General features: G+C 46.6%; 1 protein-coding gene across 8 annotated transcripts in view; it reads left to right on the top strand.

Annotated features, from left to right (window-relative positions):
- Positions 1-14,964, top strand: part of SUSD1 (sushi domain containing 1) — a 136,635-nt gene that overhangs the window by 10,297 nt on the left and 111,374 nt on the right. For all 8 annotated transcript variants that reach the window (XM_082696898.1, XM_082696893.1, XM_082696896.1 and 5 more), the window contains exons 2-3: positions 9,372-9,479; positions 12,402-12,557. In XM_082696898.1, the coding sequence (XP_082553024.1) occupies positions 9,422-9,479; positions 12,402-12,557 (214 nt within the window). In that variant the 5' untranslated portion in view covers positions 9,372-9,421. The remainder of the gene's footprint in view (positions 1-9,371; positions 9,480-12,401; positions 12,558-14,964) is intronic.

Here is a 14,964-nt window from a genome sequence, read left to right as displayed (position 1 = left end):
TGTGAGTCACGGGCTGTGGCTTGTAATAGGAATTTGGTAGGAAGGGAAATGAAGACCACCCAAATAGGAAGAGGCAAGGGCTCTTTATACAGAGTTTGTTACATCAGGAGAGTCAGTTGGCATCACTCTGAGAGCCTGATAGCGGATCAAAGGGGGAGGCTTCTCTTGTGCCCCTGGCTTGAAGCTGGTGGCCTGGAGAAGCTGGAGGTGGTATCCTAACAGCAGACGTTCTAAGTGATTGGTTAGGGGAGTGTACTGGGCGCTCTCTGATTGGTCCTAAGCGTGAAGCGAGGGCAACAATTAGGGAAGCCAGCTGTTAGCGATTAAATCCCGACCATTTGGGTCTTATGGCTGGAGGCTGTGGTTTGACTTCCCGGCCTGATGATGGCTGCCTCAGGCCTCCATGTGGGCCTGAGTTCTATTTTTATCTATGGCCTGGCCATTGTCTCTGTGTATATGCAGTGTCTCACTGGTAGCGTGTGCTGAATTGCCCTGCATCGGTATCAAAGACATTTCAGGGAGAAGAAGTCAGAGGCTGCGTGGAAGGGAAGTGTGAGACACACAGTTGGTAGAGCAGGAGGGTGTTGATGGGTGGGTGGGGTGCCAAGCCCAGGGGAATGGAAGGTTAGGAATGGGTGAGGAAGGGTGGAACCAGTCAGTCCTGTTTCTTAACCTTCTCAGGCACAGTCCTGAGTCGGGAGTGGCTGGGGACTTGTTGGCTCAGGACTGGCTGGGTTGGGAAGGCCGGAGGGAGGACAGGCGGAGGCCTTGAGAATCTTGGGGAGTGATGGTGGTGGAGAGGCCTGGGAGTTTGTTCTTGCTGTGTAAAGTGCACGTGACGTCACCATGTAGCGGGGGAAAGAGGAGGCATGGGGGTGGTGAGTGAATTGTTTTGGAGTGACTTAGAGTTGCTCAAAGTAAGGGAGTGGGATTCAAGCTGATGGAAAAGATCCTCCTCCCTGTCTTCCACTGCTGGGGTCTTGGCCCTGGGTGTGTCCTCAGCCTTCTGGTCCTGTCCCAAAATGGGTTCCTCTGTCTCTGCAGCCCCAGTAGCAAGTGGCCTCTTGGACTTTGCTCTGGAGAGCAGACAGGGGAAGTTAATTGCATGGATTCAAGAAACAGTTTTCCACCTGCTTGAGAATGTGAGTCAGGTGCGAGAGAATGCATCAGGGGGCGACTTGCTGGGCACGAACCGAGGGTGTGGCCTAAATGAAAGGCTGCTTGACTCAAAACGCAAAAGTTTTGCGATTGGAGCAGTTAGCGAGGCTTGGTTCTTGGTTTGGAGGCTACGTATGGTGGGCCCCACTGGACGTTGGTCTTGGTCGCTTAAGCTTCTGAGGTCTGAGTCAGGTGTTACCCAGAAGGCTGGGAGATTGTGGGGCAGGCAGGGGATATTATGTAAATTAAGATATTAAGGATCCTGGACTATCAGCCCCACAAATACGGAGGCATCTGTCTACATGACAATATTGCTTCGGATTTTTGCACTAACGCAGCTCTGTCACCCTCTTCATTGGTGTATCTGGGAGGTGGCCAGCTGTCAGTACCTTCATGTAGTCTTTCCTGGAGTTGACAAGTGGTTGTTACAACAGCATCTAACGTATTCTAATTGCTTTACGTGTATTGGCTCATTTCTTACAGCAGCCGTATGAGGCAGGTCTTTATTATCCTCATAGTCAGATTTCTAGGAGGCGGAGGCCCAGAGCCCCATCTAGGATGACACAGCTAGTCCAGTGGCAGAGCTGTGATTGTCCCCCCTTCATCTCACCCCTGGTCGGAACCTCTGGGCCAAGTGGCACGCCCTGCCTCTCACATGACCTGTTTCCAGCCATAATAACAGTATCTACGGGGAGAGACAGAAATATTCATGTAAATCAGCCCTCTGCCTAGTGCTTTCCTGCTCATACAGCATTGCTGTTTCTCACTGAAGTCTCATGACAGAATTCTGTCTCACAGATTAAAACCGGAGGACGGGCAGGTCAATTTGCCTAACAGCACGGAGCCAGGGAGCAAGAGAGAAGTGTCCCAGCCTCGGTGGGCGCACCAAAACCCGTCTTGGCTTCTGAGTGTTGGTTGTGGTTTTAGCTGGCTTAGTTGATACAGAGTGCTGAAGGGAAGCGGATGGGGGTTGTCTCTCTGGATGTTCCAAGAATAGTCACCAAGAGTATTTAGCCTGGTTGTCCCTCTAGACTTTGGAATGCCCACTGTCCTGTTTCTCTGCCAGTCATTCTAGGTATCCCTAGGCCAGAGGGTTGGGGGTAGGTTCCCTCAGTCCCTATGCAGCAGCCACCTCTCTGCTGTCCTGAGAGTCTGTTTTGACAAAATTAAGTCCTCCTTTTTTTTTTTTTTTTTAAAGATTTTATTTATTTATTTGAGAGAGAGACAGTGAGAGAGAGCATGAGCGAGGAGAGGGTCAGAGGGAGAAGCAGACTCCCAATGGAGCTGAGAGCCCGATGTGGGACTCGATCCCGGGACTCCGGGATCATGACCTGAGCCGAAGGCAGTCGTCCAACCAACTGAGCCACCCAGGCGTCCCTTAAGTCCTCCTTGATACGGATGTGAAGACGCCCTCCTGCTCCCACTTCCCCTCAGGTTATACAGCAAAGGTGCGGTGGTCTCCCAACTGGCCTGGAGAACTTCCATTCCTTGGATAATTATCACGGTCACCTTGGTCCAGCTATGTTCTGCATCAGTCTAGGCTTGGTGGATGACATCGTCAGGGTTGCTTTTTCTTTCCCCAGGATTCTGACCTTGAGGTTGAACTAGACTTGCCATGTGACCAGTAGTGTGGTCTACCTGGGAGCTTTTTTTTGAATGCAGATTCTCAGGCCGAATCAGACTCTCTGGGGATTCTGTTTTAACAAACTCTCCAGGTAGGGAGACCAGCTGTCTTTGTTGGCGCCGTAATGAGGGGTTTTCTGGGTCACAGGGCTTGTAGTATTAAAACCGGGACAAAGTAGCCCCCATATCTGTAGGTGATTCTTAACTGAGCTAGGGGCTGATGAATGGTGGAAACCATTGTGTGGTTAGAAGCAGCCCTCCCCGCCCTATCTTTTCTTGGATTTTTTTGAATTTTTGGATTTTTGGATCTTGGATATTTCTTGGATTTTTTCAGGATTGTGCTTCCTGCCCCTTTCTTTAGGATAAGTTGTATCACTGCCCCATGATGTGTGTGTGCTGCACGCTCTCCCCCCACCAAGAGGCTTCTTTGTCCCTCAAGCAATTAGAACTCAGAAGTTACCACATAAGGCTCCGCAGACTAGGTTAAATATAGGCTGAGTAAGAAGCTTTAGTTGAGGCCTTTCTTCCTCTGGAAACTGCTTCCCTCCTGCAGGTGGTCTGAGAAGCCTTTGGCAGCCCAGCATATAGGTCGTCTTTTTGCCAGTATGGGGAACAGACATTCATGGAGCCAGACATGCCAAATACTGTCCTTCTGGGGTTCACTTTGCTAAATTATTCCTAGTGGGTCATCAAAACAGGTTCCCTAAGGATGAAGTGTCGGCCAATTAGGGAACAAGAACTTTGGAGGCCACTTAACCCCTGCTGCTTAAAATGTGGTCTCTCTGGGTGGCTCAGTCATTAAGCATCTGCCTTCAGCTCAGGTCATGATCCCAGGATCCTGGGATTGAGCCCCACATCAGGCTCTCTACTCAACAGGAAGCCTGCTTCTCGCTCTCCCACTCCCCCTACTTGTATTCCCTTTCTCTGTGTCTCTCTCTGTCAAATAAATAAATAAAATCTTAAAAAAAAAAAAAAAAGAAATGCAAAATGCTGGGCCCCGCCCTGAATCGGAGCCTGTGGTTTAGCACCATCCCCAGGTGATTTGAATGCCCCTTTAAATTTTTAAAAAATATTTCTGTATTTATCTTGGAGAGAGAGTTTTGTGGGGGGAGTGGAGGTAGCAGAGAGAAGGAGACAAGCAGACTCACTGCTTAGTGCAGGGCTGGCCCATCACTGGGGCTCAATCCCAGGATCCTGAGATCATGACCCTGAAATCATTGCCCGAGCCACCCAGGTACCCCTGAATGCCCTTTAAAATTTGAGAAGCCCAAAGCCCTCGTTTTACAGATGAAAAAACTGGGATTGCGAGAGGTTCAGTGACTCGCTAAAGGTTGTATAATGAGTAAGACTCAGCTAGATTTAGGGTCCGGTTCTGACAATTAGGTCCAGTGTTTGCTTTCCCCCCTGTATCTGGCTGCCTTCTTACAAGGCCTTATTTTGTTTGGTTCTGATTATTGAATGAACTTGAACTTAATTCAATTTATTTAAAAAACTTTACATTCTGTCTTTCACTAATTCAGACTGGACTTCCGTTAATTTATCTGAGTGGGTGGTGCTCCTTTATTTCGTAATTTTGTGTGTGTGTGTGTGTGTGTGTGTGTGTGTGTGTATTAGATTCACTCGACAGTGGAATGAAATAATCTTTTTTTTTTTCCCGTCTGATGTGAGTTTCTGGAACTGGATGTATATAAATGCTTCCATGTTTATAAAGACAAATACTCCATATCAGAAAAAAAATCAAGCATTTTCCCATTTTGTTGTTGATGATTTCATAAATACGGTATTTATTTTTTGTTATCACACTGGACGTACACACTGGGAGAGTGTTTGTCATTATACGGCTGTTCATACTGGACTTAAGGACTTGACTCAGGAACCTTTATTTATTTATTTATTAAGATTTTATTTGTTCATTTGACAGAATGACAAGTAGGCAGAGAGACAGGCGGTGGGGGGAGAGGGTGGGGAAGCAGCCTCCCTGCTGAGCAGAGAGCCCAATGGGGGGGATGGGGGGCTCAATCTCAAGACCCTGGGATCACAACCTGAGCCGAAGGCAGAGGCTTTTTTAAAATTTTATTTTATTTTTAATTTAAAAAAATGTTTTTTAAAAATTTATTTTTAATTTATATTCAGCATAACAGTATTCATTGTTTTTGTACCACACCCAGTGCTCCATGCAATCTGTGCCCTCTCTAATACCCACCACCTGGTTCCCCCAACCTCCCACCCCCCCAACACTTCAAACCCCTCAGATTGTTTTTCAGAGTCCATAGTCTCTCATGGTTCACCTCCCCTTCCATTTCCCCCAACTCCCTTCTCCTAACTCCCCATGTCCACCATGCTATTTGTTATGCTCCACAAATAAGTGAAACCATATGATAATTGACTCTCTCTGCTTCACTGATTTCACTCAGCATAATCTCCTCCAGTCCCGTCCATGTTGCTACAAAAGTTGGGTATTCGTCCTTTCTTATGGAGGCATAATACTCCATAGTGTATATGGACCACATCTTCCTTATCCATTCGTCCGTTGAAGGGCATCTTGGTTCTTTCCACAGTTTGGCGACCGTGGCCATTGCTGCTATAAACATTGGGGTACAGATGGCCCTTCTTTTCACTACATCTGTATCTTTGGGGTAAATACCCAGGAGTGCAGTGGCAGGGTCATAGGGAAGCTCTATTTTTAATTTCTTGAGGAATCTCCACACTGTTCTCCAAAGAGGCTGCACAATTTGCATTCCCACCAACAGTGGAAGAGGGTTCCCCTTTCTCCACATCCCCTCCAACACATGTTGTTTCCTGTCTTGCTAATTTTGGCCATTCTAACTTGTGTAAGGTGATATCTCAATGTGGTTTTCATTTGAATCTCCCTGATGGCTAGTGATGAAGAACATTTTTTCATGTGTCTGATAGCCATTTGTATGTCTTCACTGGAGAAGTGTCTGTTCATATCTTCTGCCCATTTTTTGATATGATTGTCTGTTTTGTGTGTGTTGAGTTTGAGGAGTTCTTTATCCACTGAGCCACCCAGGCGCCCCCAGGAACCATTATTTAAAAGGTATTTCCAGGATGTTGGTTGCATTGCATGTGATTATGAATTGACAGTGTCTCATGGCACCAATTTAAAAATGTTCTTCGTTAAAATGTTAAAATGGTTGTACTGATGGACATTTAAGTGTGTCGACCCATTTCTCACTTCAGCTCTGCCTGTTGCCCCGAAACTCAGGAGCCGCTCTGGTCCATTTCCTTCAGGCTGTAAACTCCATCTCATGCCAGGGTTAGCGCGGGGAACAGAGTATCTACATGCTTCTGTCTCCTGCAGCTTCTGAAATATTGTCGCCGTCCTCCTCTCCTGTCCTCTCGTCTGCCAGGGTTGATACCTTTCCGGAGCTTCATGTCATGGGGGAGGGGGAGCTTTGAAGATGTACTAAATCTGCATGTTTAACTGCAAATCTTTCATCTGTAATTAAAAAAAAAAAACTTGTATTTTTTTCTTACAAGCTCTTTCGTATTCCTAATGTTAGTGTTTGCATAAGCTCTTCGCTCCTCTCACCGGTCCCACTTGCATCATGACTGCTGGTCTTTATAGAGCACTGACTTTGGGGAAACTTTTTTTTCACTGAATTTGAATGTAATTTCTAATACTTTTTTTCTTTACTATTTCCTCACCCCAACTCCCAAATCCTGTATTTTCTTTTATTCCTTCCTTCCTTCCTCCCTCTTTCCCTCTCTTTGTTACAAGATTTTATCTATTTGAGTGAGAAAGAGCACCAGAAAGAGAGAGAGAGAGAGAGAGTGAGAGAGAGAGCAGCACGTATGTGCAAACATGTTGGGGGTTGGTTTGGGGAAGTGGAGGGGCAGAGGGAAAGGGAGAAGCAGGTTCCCTGCAGAGCAAGGAGCCCGAGGTGGGGCTTGATTCCAGGACCCTGGGAGCATGACCTGAGCTGAAGGCAGACACCTAACCGACAGAGTCACCCAGGCCCTTCTTTTTAAGGAAGGTCCCCCTGCAATTTCTTGCATTAAAATTCTAGGGCTTCCCCTCCCCCTCGTGCTGCCTGCTTTTGCTTCTCTCTTTTTAAAGTACAAAAGCATGAAAAACTCAAATTTTCTGGAGTGGATACATTTTCATATCTAGTACTAATCATTCCAATTAAAAAAAAATTTTATTTAAGTAATCTCCACATCCAACCTGGGGCTCAAACTCAAAACCCTGAGATCAAGAATCACACACCTGACTGAGCCAGCCAGGTGCCTCCAGCCATTTCAGTTTTGCTATCCTTTTTGTCCCAAGAATTTATTTGGGAGAGTGTTCTGTAGTGTCCAAGTAGGTTTCTTTTGGGAATGCTAGTGTTTTTATTTTGTAGTCTTATTACATGGTAGTCGGATACTATGACTTCTATAGTTTTTTTTTTTTTTTAATTTTATTTATTTATTTGAGAAACAGAGATCACAGCTAGGCAGAGAGGCAGGCAGAGAGAGAGAGGGAAGCAGGCTCCCTGCTGAGCAGAGAGCCTCATGCGGGGCTTGATCCCAGGACTCTGGGATCATGACCTGAGCCATCAGAGGCTTTAACCCACTGAGCCACCCAGGCGCCCCCGACTTCTATAGTTTCTATGTTTGACTTTGTTGCATTTTTTTTAATGGTCTGGGATATAATAAATTTTGTAAAATATTCCGCAGTTAATTTAGTATTACTTAGGGATAAGCTGCAGTTTGTCTCATTTCTGTGTTATACTCGTTTTAAAAGAAAAAGCAGGGGAGCCTGGGTGGCTCATTCAGTTAAGTGTCTACCCTCGGCTCAGGTCGTGAGCCCAGAGTCCTGGATGGAGTCACATGTCAGGCTCCCTGCTCAGCGGGGAGCCCTCTTCTCCCTCTCCCTGATCCCTCCCACTCCCCTGCTCTTACTCTCTCTCTGAGATAGATAAATAAAATATTTTTTTTTTTTAAAGGAAAGAAAAAGGCAGGTTAGCAATCAATACAGATCTTCCTGAACTTATGATTGGGTGGGTTACATCATAACTTGGAAATCTTCTAAGTCGAAAATACATTTAATACTCCTAACCTGTCAAACATTATAGCTTAGCCTAGCCTACTGTAAATGTGCACAAAACCCTGGTGTTCACCAGCAGTCCGGCAAAACCGCATGACACCCAGCCTGTTGTATAACCAAGTGTGGACCCTCTCCTGGGACGTATTGAATACTGTACTGAAAGTGATAAACAGAATGGTCGTGTGGGTGTAGAACGTTGTGAATTTACCGGGTGTCTGCCCCCGTGATCGCCTGGCTGGCTGGAGCTCGAGCTGGCTGCCACCACCCGGTGTTCTGAGAGAGGATCACACCGCATACCCCCAGCCTGGGGAAAGATCCAAATTCAAAATTTGAAGTACGCTTTCTACTGAATGTGTATTGCTTTTGCACCACTGTCAAGTCGAAAGATTGCAAGTTGAACCATTGTAAGTCGGGGCTGTCTGTACTTGGAAATCTCTCTGTCTCAGTTGTCTAGAGCAACCCGAGGGCTGAGTGTTTATTCCCTGGGTAGTTACGAGGTCAAGACTGAGATGGAATTCCACGCTGACTCTCCCAACTGAGGCCCCTCCTGAAATTACAGACACTGAGAGGACAACATGATACCCCACAGAGCCTCAGGTAGAAGTCCTTGCTTGACCTTGGGCCATGTACCCGTCACCCTCTAGTAGGTTTGCGTGTGTTAGCCTCCCACATCCCTGCTGCGTGTCGAAGTAATTGGACCTGGTCATCCGGCTGGAACCCGGCTGTTCATCTCACTGACATTTTAAGCACATTCACTTTTTCCCTAAAAGAAACACCGGTGGGGTAAGAGACATAGATGAGTTCTTCTCCCTTCCACTTGCTTTTTGAGTTGTGGCGAGCAGGACTGCAAGTTCCTTTATGCAGTCACTCAGGAAAAGTGCCTTGGATGTTCATACTGTGCCCTGACGATTTGGGGCAAATGACGCAGTCCTGCAGCCTGGAACCATATATAATGACAGATTAACACGGCCGATGTGGGAATGTGCAAGTGTTAGTGGAGCACAAAGAGATTAAATTTTCCAGGAGAACAGAGGAGTGGGGATGACACCAGGGGGAATATGGGGTTTAAGGTGAGTCTTCAAGTAGGAATGGGTGCTAGCAGGACGGAGAAGGAGATAGGCATTTCCCTTCCTCGAAGGGAACATCGTGACTAGGGCATGAAGTAGGACAGGGGACAGCATGCGTGAAAAAGAGTCATCAGCCTCCTGCTTAAAGAATATTGTGTGTGGTTTGGGTTTGAGAACAGTGAGGCTTGGGCTAGGAGTTGGCTTAGAGTCAGACTGTTAAGAGGTTTGATGGCAGGTTGAGGTATTTTTGTACAAAAAGTACAAAATACTGTTTGTATTTTGTACTCCTCTCTGTGGGCAGTAAGTAGCCGTGGCAGGTTTTTAAGGATGGTGTCAGATGTGTTTTTTATCATTCGGCTGTTCCCATTCTGGTTCTCCATTGTAAATGTCTACTACCCAAACTGTGGCTTGTCCAGAGGAAGGCGATCGCATTTTTCTTTTCCTGTAATCTATGATGTGTGATTCTGGTTTAGATGTCTGTGCCACTTGCCATGAACACGCTACCTGCAAGCAAGCCGAAGGGATGAAGATGTGTGTCTGCAAATACGGATTCGTGGGCAACGGGAGAACTTACTGTATGGGTAAGCTGTGGCTCTTGGGTGAAGTTGGAAAGTGGGGTCACGTAAGGAGATTCTCTAGTGTTACAGAGCTAATGTCCTTGTGGGGAAGACATTGCTTTGCTCACCTGTTTTCATCACAAGAAGTCTTGTCCATTATAATAGGCCTTTGTTTTAGTATTTGGGTATAGCCAGTTTGGGGCGTTTGCAAGGAAGTATCTTCCTTAAAGGGTCGTTGAACTTGAGTCTCTGGAAATTCTCTGGCCCGATGCAAATTTGAAATCTGTTTCAAGTCCCGAGTTTAACTTAACAACTTGAGTAAATACTGCCTTCCTTAATTGCTCCTGGTTGTTTCGATGTAAGATGATTTGTATTCGTACCCCGAGGGAAAGCAAAACACAATTGCCTATTGGACTTTTGGGCTAATTGATGAAGTAGTATTGCTTTGAGTCTTAGGTCTCCCGGACGGAATTCATCCTCCAGATTTTTTGGAGTTGTTGCCCAAAACTTGGGTGGCTTAAAGGAATACAAAGGCTTTTAGGAAGGATCTGAGGTAATTTTTTGGCTTCATGGCCTCCCGTGTGAGACTCGAGCAGTATCCGGGCTCAACGTTTCTCAGAGTGAATGTTAGGAGAACCACACTGTCCTCCCAGTGTGTCCTCCTTGTTATGTGCACTACGAATGTTGACAGTTTGCCTTGCGGCTGTGCACTGACTGTGTAGACAGCCTTGTGATGTCTTTGGGTTTCTTCTTCCTAAAGAGTAGGGACAATTCCTAGTTCCAAAAGTCATATTCTACTTCACAGATACACTCTCTCACAGTCACACACCATGGCCCGCTCCTGCAGGCTTGATCTGTGCCCCCCTTGGACCCTCTCTCTTTGGGAGAGAGCCCAGGAGAATTGTGGCTGCCCTGCAGTCTGAAGTTCCTGGGGCACTTCTCGAATCCTTCTCCTCCCATGGCTCTCTAGCAGGGGCTTGGAAGCGAGGTGGGAAATGAGCACGGACAGCCTCCTCTGCTCCCTCCCCGAAGGCCGTCCCCCGCCTGCAGAAGCTCACCTCACTCCTGATTGCCCCTTGACTTCTGAATCGAAACTTCTCTTAACGGGAGGAAGGGGCTTCTTGGTTTATATGGTACTTGCTCTCAGACACTAGACACTGCCTACGCCAGTATGTGGCCTGCTGAGACCACACCATGGGTCACAGGTGACATTACCTATGTGCCCTGCATGTTATAACGTGGTCTGCAGTCAAGGGGCCTCAGAAATTTAGAATTCTCTACAAACCCACTGTCCCTTCTGGTGAAACCTGCTGGGGAGACCTGTCTCAGAAACACTAGCCGAGGACAGGAATGAAGCATCTTATGGGTGGCTGGACTGGTGTCCGAAAGCCCCGTGCCGGGCTCATCAGCTGGGCTGGACACTTGGCCAGGCGGTGGCTTGAGGACTGTCTCTCCCTGCTCCCATGCAGATCACACCGCAGACAGTGTTAACCGTGAGCTGTGTTCCATCTTTGGCGACATTTCCAAAAAGATAACACCTGTAAGGAAAATAGGGAGAAAAAAAAAAAAAAAAAGGAAGGCCGGATTTGGGGAAGGGTACTTTTGAGGCAGCAGGAATTGAGTGCCATTGCGAGAGGCAAACCCATGCTATAGTCAAACACTAAATAACAATCCGAAAAACTCCAGTGCATAAACTGATGACACCCCCCCCCCCCACCCTCAAACAAACAACAAAAAAACAGTGGCAGAGATCAACTCTGAAAGTATGCATAAGAAATTGGTCTCAGGAGTTCTTCTGCTGGTAAGGCCAGGCCAGAGTCAGCAGAGGCTGGCCTGCCTGTTTTTCTAAATAGACTTTTATTAGAAGACAACGTTGCTCATTTGTTTGCTTATGGTCTGTGGCTGCTTCGTGCTCTAAAAGCATAGGTGAGCACTTGCCCGTGGAGACGGCCCTTCACAGAAAGTTTGCCGAGCCCTGAGCTGCAGGACAGAACCAGGAGGGTAATTTTACCTTCATTCGACATATATGTCCAATGACTACATTAAAAATGCTCAGGACAGGCTTCTGCAGACTCGCCTGCATCCTCTACCTCAGCTCCTTCTCACGGGGTGACTAATATTATTCACATGGGTCGTTGACGATTAACAGGAGCTGTTCCTGCCTCAATATCAGCTCTGCTCCCGGATGAGGCTTAAGCACTAATTCCATTGCGTTTCCTGGTAACTCAGAAGTAACAAATTTTCCGGTTACTCACTGGATGCAAGATTGTCCTACTCTGCATTTCATGAGAAAAGCAAGAGAGTGTGGCTGGCTGAGCTGGAAATGGGGTGCTGCTGCGTGTGTTTCTTTCACAAGGTCTTTTTGAGTGTGAAGAGATGGGAAAAGAATCGCAACCCGCAGCTTGGAAGACAGAGCTGGAGTAGTATATAATGACAGATGAACATGGTTGATGTGGGAATGTGCAACCCCTTCTCCCAATCTTCAAATAAGATGAATGTTCAGACTAAGATGCTGGATTTCTCTTGTTTGTGTGTGTGTTTTAAAAATCTTATTTATTTTAGAGAGATTTATTTATTTTAGAGAGAGCATGAGTGTGTGTCGGGGGGTAGGGGGGCGCAGAGGGAGAGAGAAACTTTAGCAGACTCTATGTGCAACTTGGGGGTCGATCTCATGACCCTGAGATCATGACCTGAGCCTAAATCAAGAGTCGGCTGCTTACCCGACTGAGCCCCCCGGGTGCCCCTCTCTTGTGGTTTTATATATATGCCTGGCCCATGACTGTGGGGGACCCACGCCCTGCAGTCTGAGAAGCATCGTGAGGAGACCCTTGGGATGTTGTCACAGAATAGCAGCTCCCAGGTCTGTAGCCCAGGAGGACAGTCTGGGTTATTGGACGTGGTATGGATTGATAGCCCTTTCTGTGCGTTGTCTCCATGTATCCACAGATAAAAACGAGTGCCAGTTTGGAGCCACTGTGGTCTGCGGAAACCACACATCTTGCCACAACACACTCGGAGGCTTTTACTGCATTTGCCTAGAAGGATATCGAGCCACAAACAACAACAAAACATTCATTCCAAATGATGGCACATTTTGCACAGGTACTCGAGGAGGGGGCTGCGGTGTCTGGTGCGTGGGGGAGGGAGAGGGCCGGGCTGGGACTGGGCGTGGTTTCAGGGAGGGACTCTCACTGCAGAAGGTCGGTGAGTTTGGGACATGGGCTGAGTATTAGTGAGTGTTAGGAAACTCCTGTTCCTTCTGTTAGCTAGTGTCATGGCATCGTAATACTGGGGATGACATTCTCATTTTGGGAGACGCATGCTGAAGCATCTAGGGTATCAGGAGCTATCTAGTGTTATTACGATCTCTGAGGGGTCTTAAATGACAGACTGTGAGCAGGTGTTGCAGGGTGGGTCTTGGGAGTTCACTGGCATATACTTTCTGTGTTTCTCTTGTTCTGTGCGTTTGAACATTTTTCTACCAAACAAGGAGGGGCTCTCAGAGATGGTGTTTCTGGAACCCCAGCTAGGGTGTTCTTGTGGTGACTCTGGCACTGTGCACATGGCCCACCAAAGGCCCAGGGGGTGGACATTGTGATGTTGGCTTCTGGGAGCTCTGAGTGGTACCCAGTGGGAGATGGGGCTTGTGTCTCAGAGGAATCTGCCAGTCGAGGAGGACCATGTTTTTCAGGAGGACCATGTTTTTCAGCCGCTCTGAAGGTTGGGGTGCATGTTGGGTGAATTCAGTGGGTTGGCAAAATCCTCATTTTCATGAAACCCTGAAACTCTTGGCCAAACTCCATGTTACAGCATGTCATGACGTTGTAGCTCTTCGGTTTTCTAAGAAAATCTGGGAACGGTGAGGAAGAGGAAAGGCAGGAATAGACTGCAGGTTCTGCAGTGGTTTTGCATAGACTTAATGACTCTGCTTAAAAGTTTTGTGATACTGAGGGCACCTGGGTGGCTCAGTGGGTTAAGCTGCCGCTTTCAGCTCAGGTCATCATCTCAGGGTCCTGGGATCGAGTCCCGCATCGGGCTGTCTGCTCAGCAGAGAGCCTGCTTCCCTCTCTCTCTCTCTGCCTGCCTCTCTGCCTAGTTGTGATCTCTCTCTCTGTCAAATAAATAAATAAATAAATCTTTAAAAAAAAAAAGTTTTGTGATACTGAAAGGTTTTCAGGGAAAAGGGAAAGGAGAATGTTGTTTTATCTCCTCACCCACTGGGAAGCACAGATTCCGATGCTCTGATTCATTCTCCCTCTTGACCTGCACCGAGGTTAAAAAAAAAAAAAAATCCCTCATGGGGTCCACTTGATTTATTCTTGGCGTGAATGAAGCACGTTCCCTCAGAGAAAACATTTTATGATATACTATTGTTTTCGGTAGCAAATGGCTTGTTGTACAATTGCCGAAGTGCAGAATTAAATTGGATGCATTAAAAAAACAACATATCAATTAAAAAATTTTTTTTAATTTAAATTCAATTAGCCAAGGTATAGTACATTATTGGTATTTGATATAATGTTCAGTGATTCATCAGTTCAGTGTAACACCCAGTGCTCATCCTATCACGTGCCCATTTTTTAAAAACCTGACAAGGTGATGATAAGATGTTCTGTTCATCCCAAGACACATTTCTCCTGTAGCTCCATGAGCCAAGGCGGTGCCAACGGCCGGTGATAGCACGTAGCTAATTTCAGTATAAAGTGTTAGTCATAGGTGAGCAAAGGACACTTAGGGAATCTGGAATCCGTGTGGGCTCTTATCTTGGAAGTGGGAAAGGAATCAGGGAACTTTCTGGAGGACGTGATACGTGATACGGAAAATGGTGTTTTCAAGGCTGCAGGAGTTTGTTGGGGGAAAACTTTTATCACCGTATTGATCACTCACCTTCTCAAAGATGCATCTGACTTAAAAAAAAAAAAAAAAATTCGAAGGAGGAGAGAAGAAGGAGGAGGAGAAGAAGAAAGAAATATTTTGTGCAAGGGCCAAACAGATGTCAGCCTAGTAAGAACCAGTCTTCCTGGAACAAATCCTGATCTTGGCTCTTCTCTGTCGTCCCCTTGTTGTCATTATTTAGTGACTTTTTTTTTAAGTGAGATATAATGCACATACTATCAGATTCACTCTGTTAAGGTGCTTTTTAGGATATTCACAAAGTTGTGCAACAACTACCACTATCTAGTTTCAGAATTCCTCTGTCACTTCAAAAGAAGACCCGTATCTGTGGGCAATCATTCTTGTGACCTCTCCTTTTGAGATCTCTGGTTATCACTTTGTAAAAGCTGATGGGTGACTTTTCTCGATGATACTGAGTGTCTCTTGGCATCATGATTGCCACGGGAACAGCGGTGGACTGTTCCTGTCCACTGAGGCTTAGCACGTTTTGGGGTATCAAGGGTTATCCAGTGTTTGTCTGGATCCACAGGATGTGAATCCTGGTTCCTGACTTGCAAGAACTCCTGCGACCGGGTGTTGGTTGGACTCTCCAGAGTCCGAGCCAGATTCAGGA

This window comes from Mustela nivalis (assembly GCF_964662115.1).
Source record: "Mustela nivalis genome assembly, chromosome: 13".
In the NCBI taxonomy this organism is placed as follows: domain Eukaryota; kingdom Metazoa; phylum Chordata; class Mammalia; order Carnivora; family Mustelidae; genus Mustela; species Mustela nivalis.
Note: the sequence above shows the minus strand (reverse complement) of the source record. Positions and strands in the feature narration are given on the sequence as shown.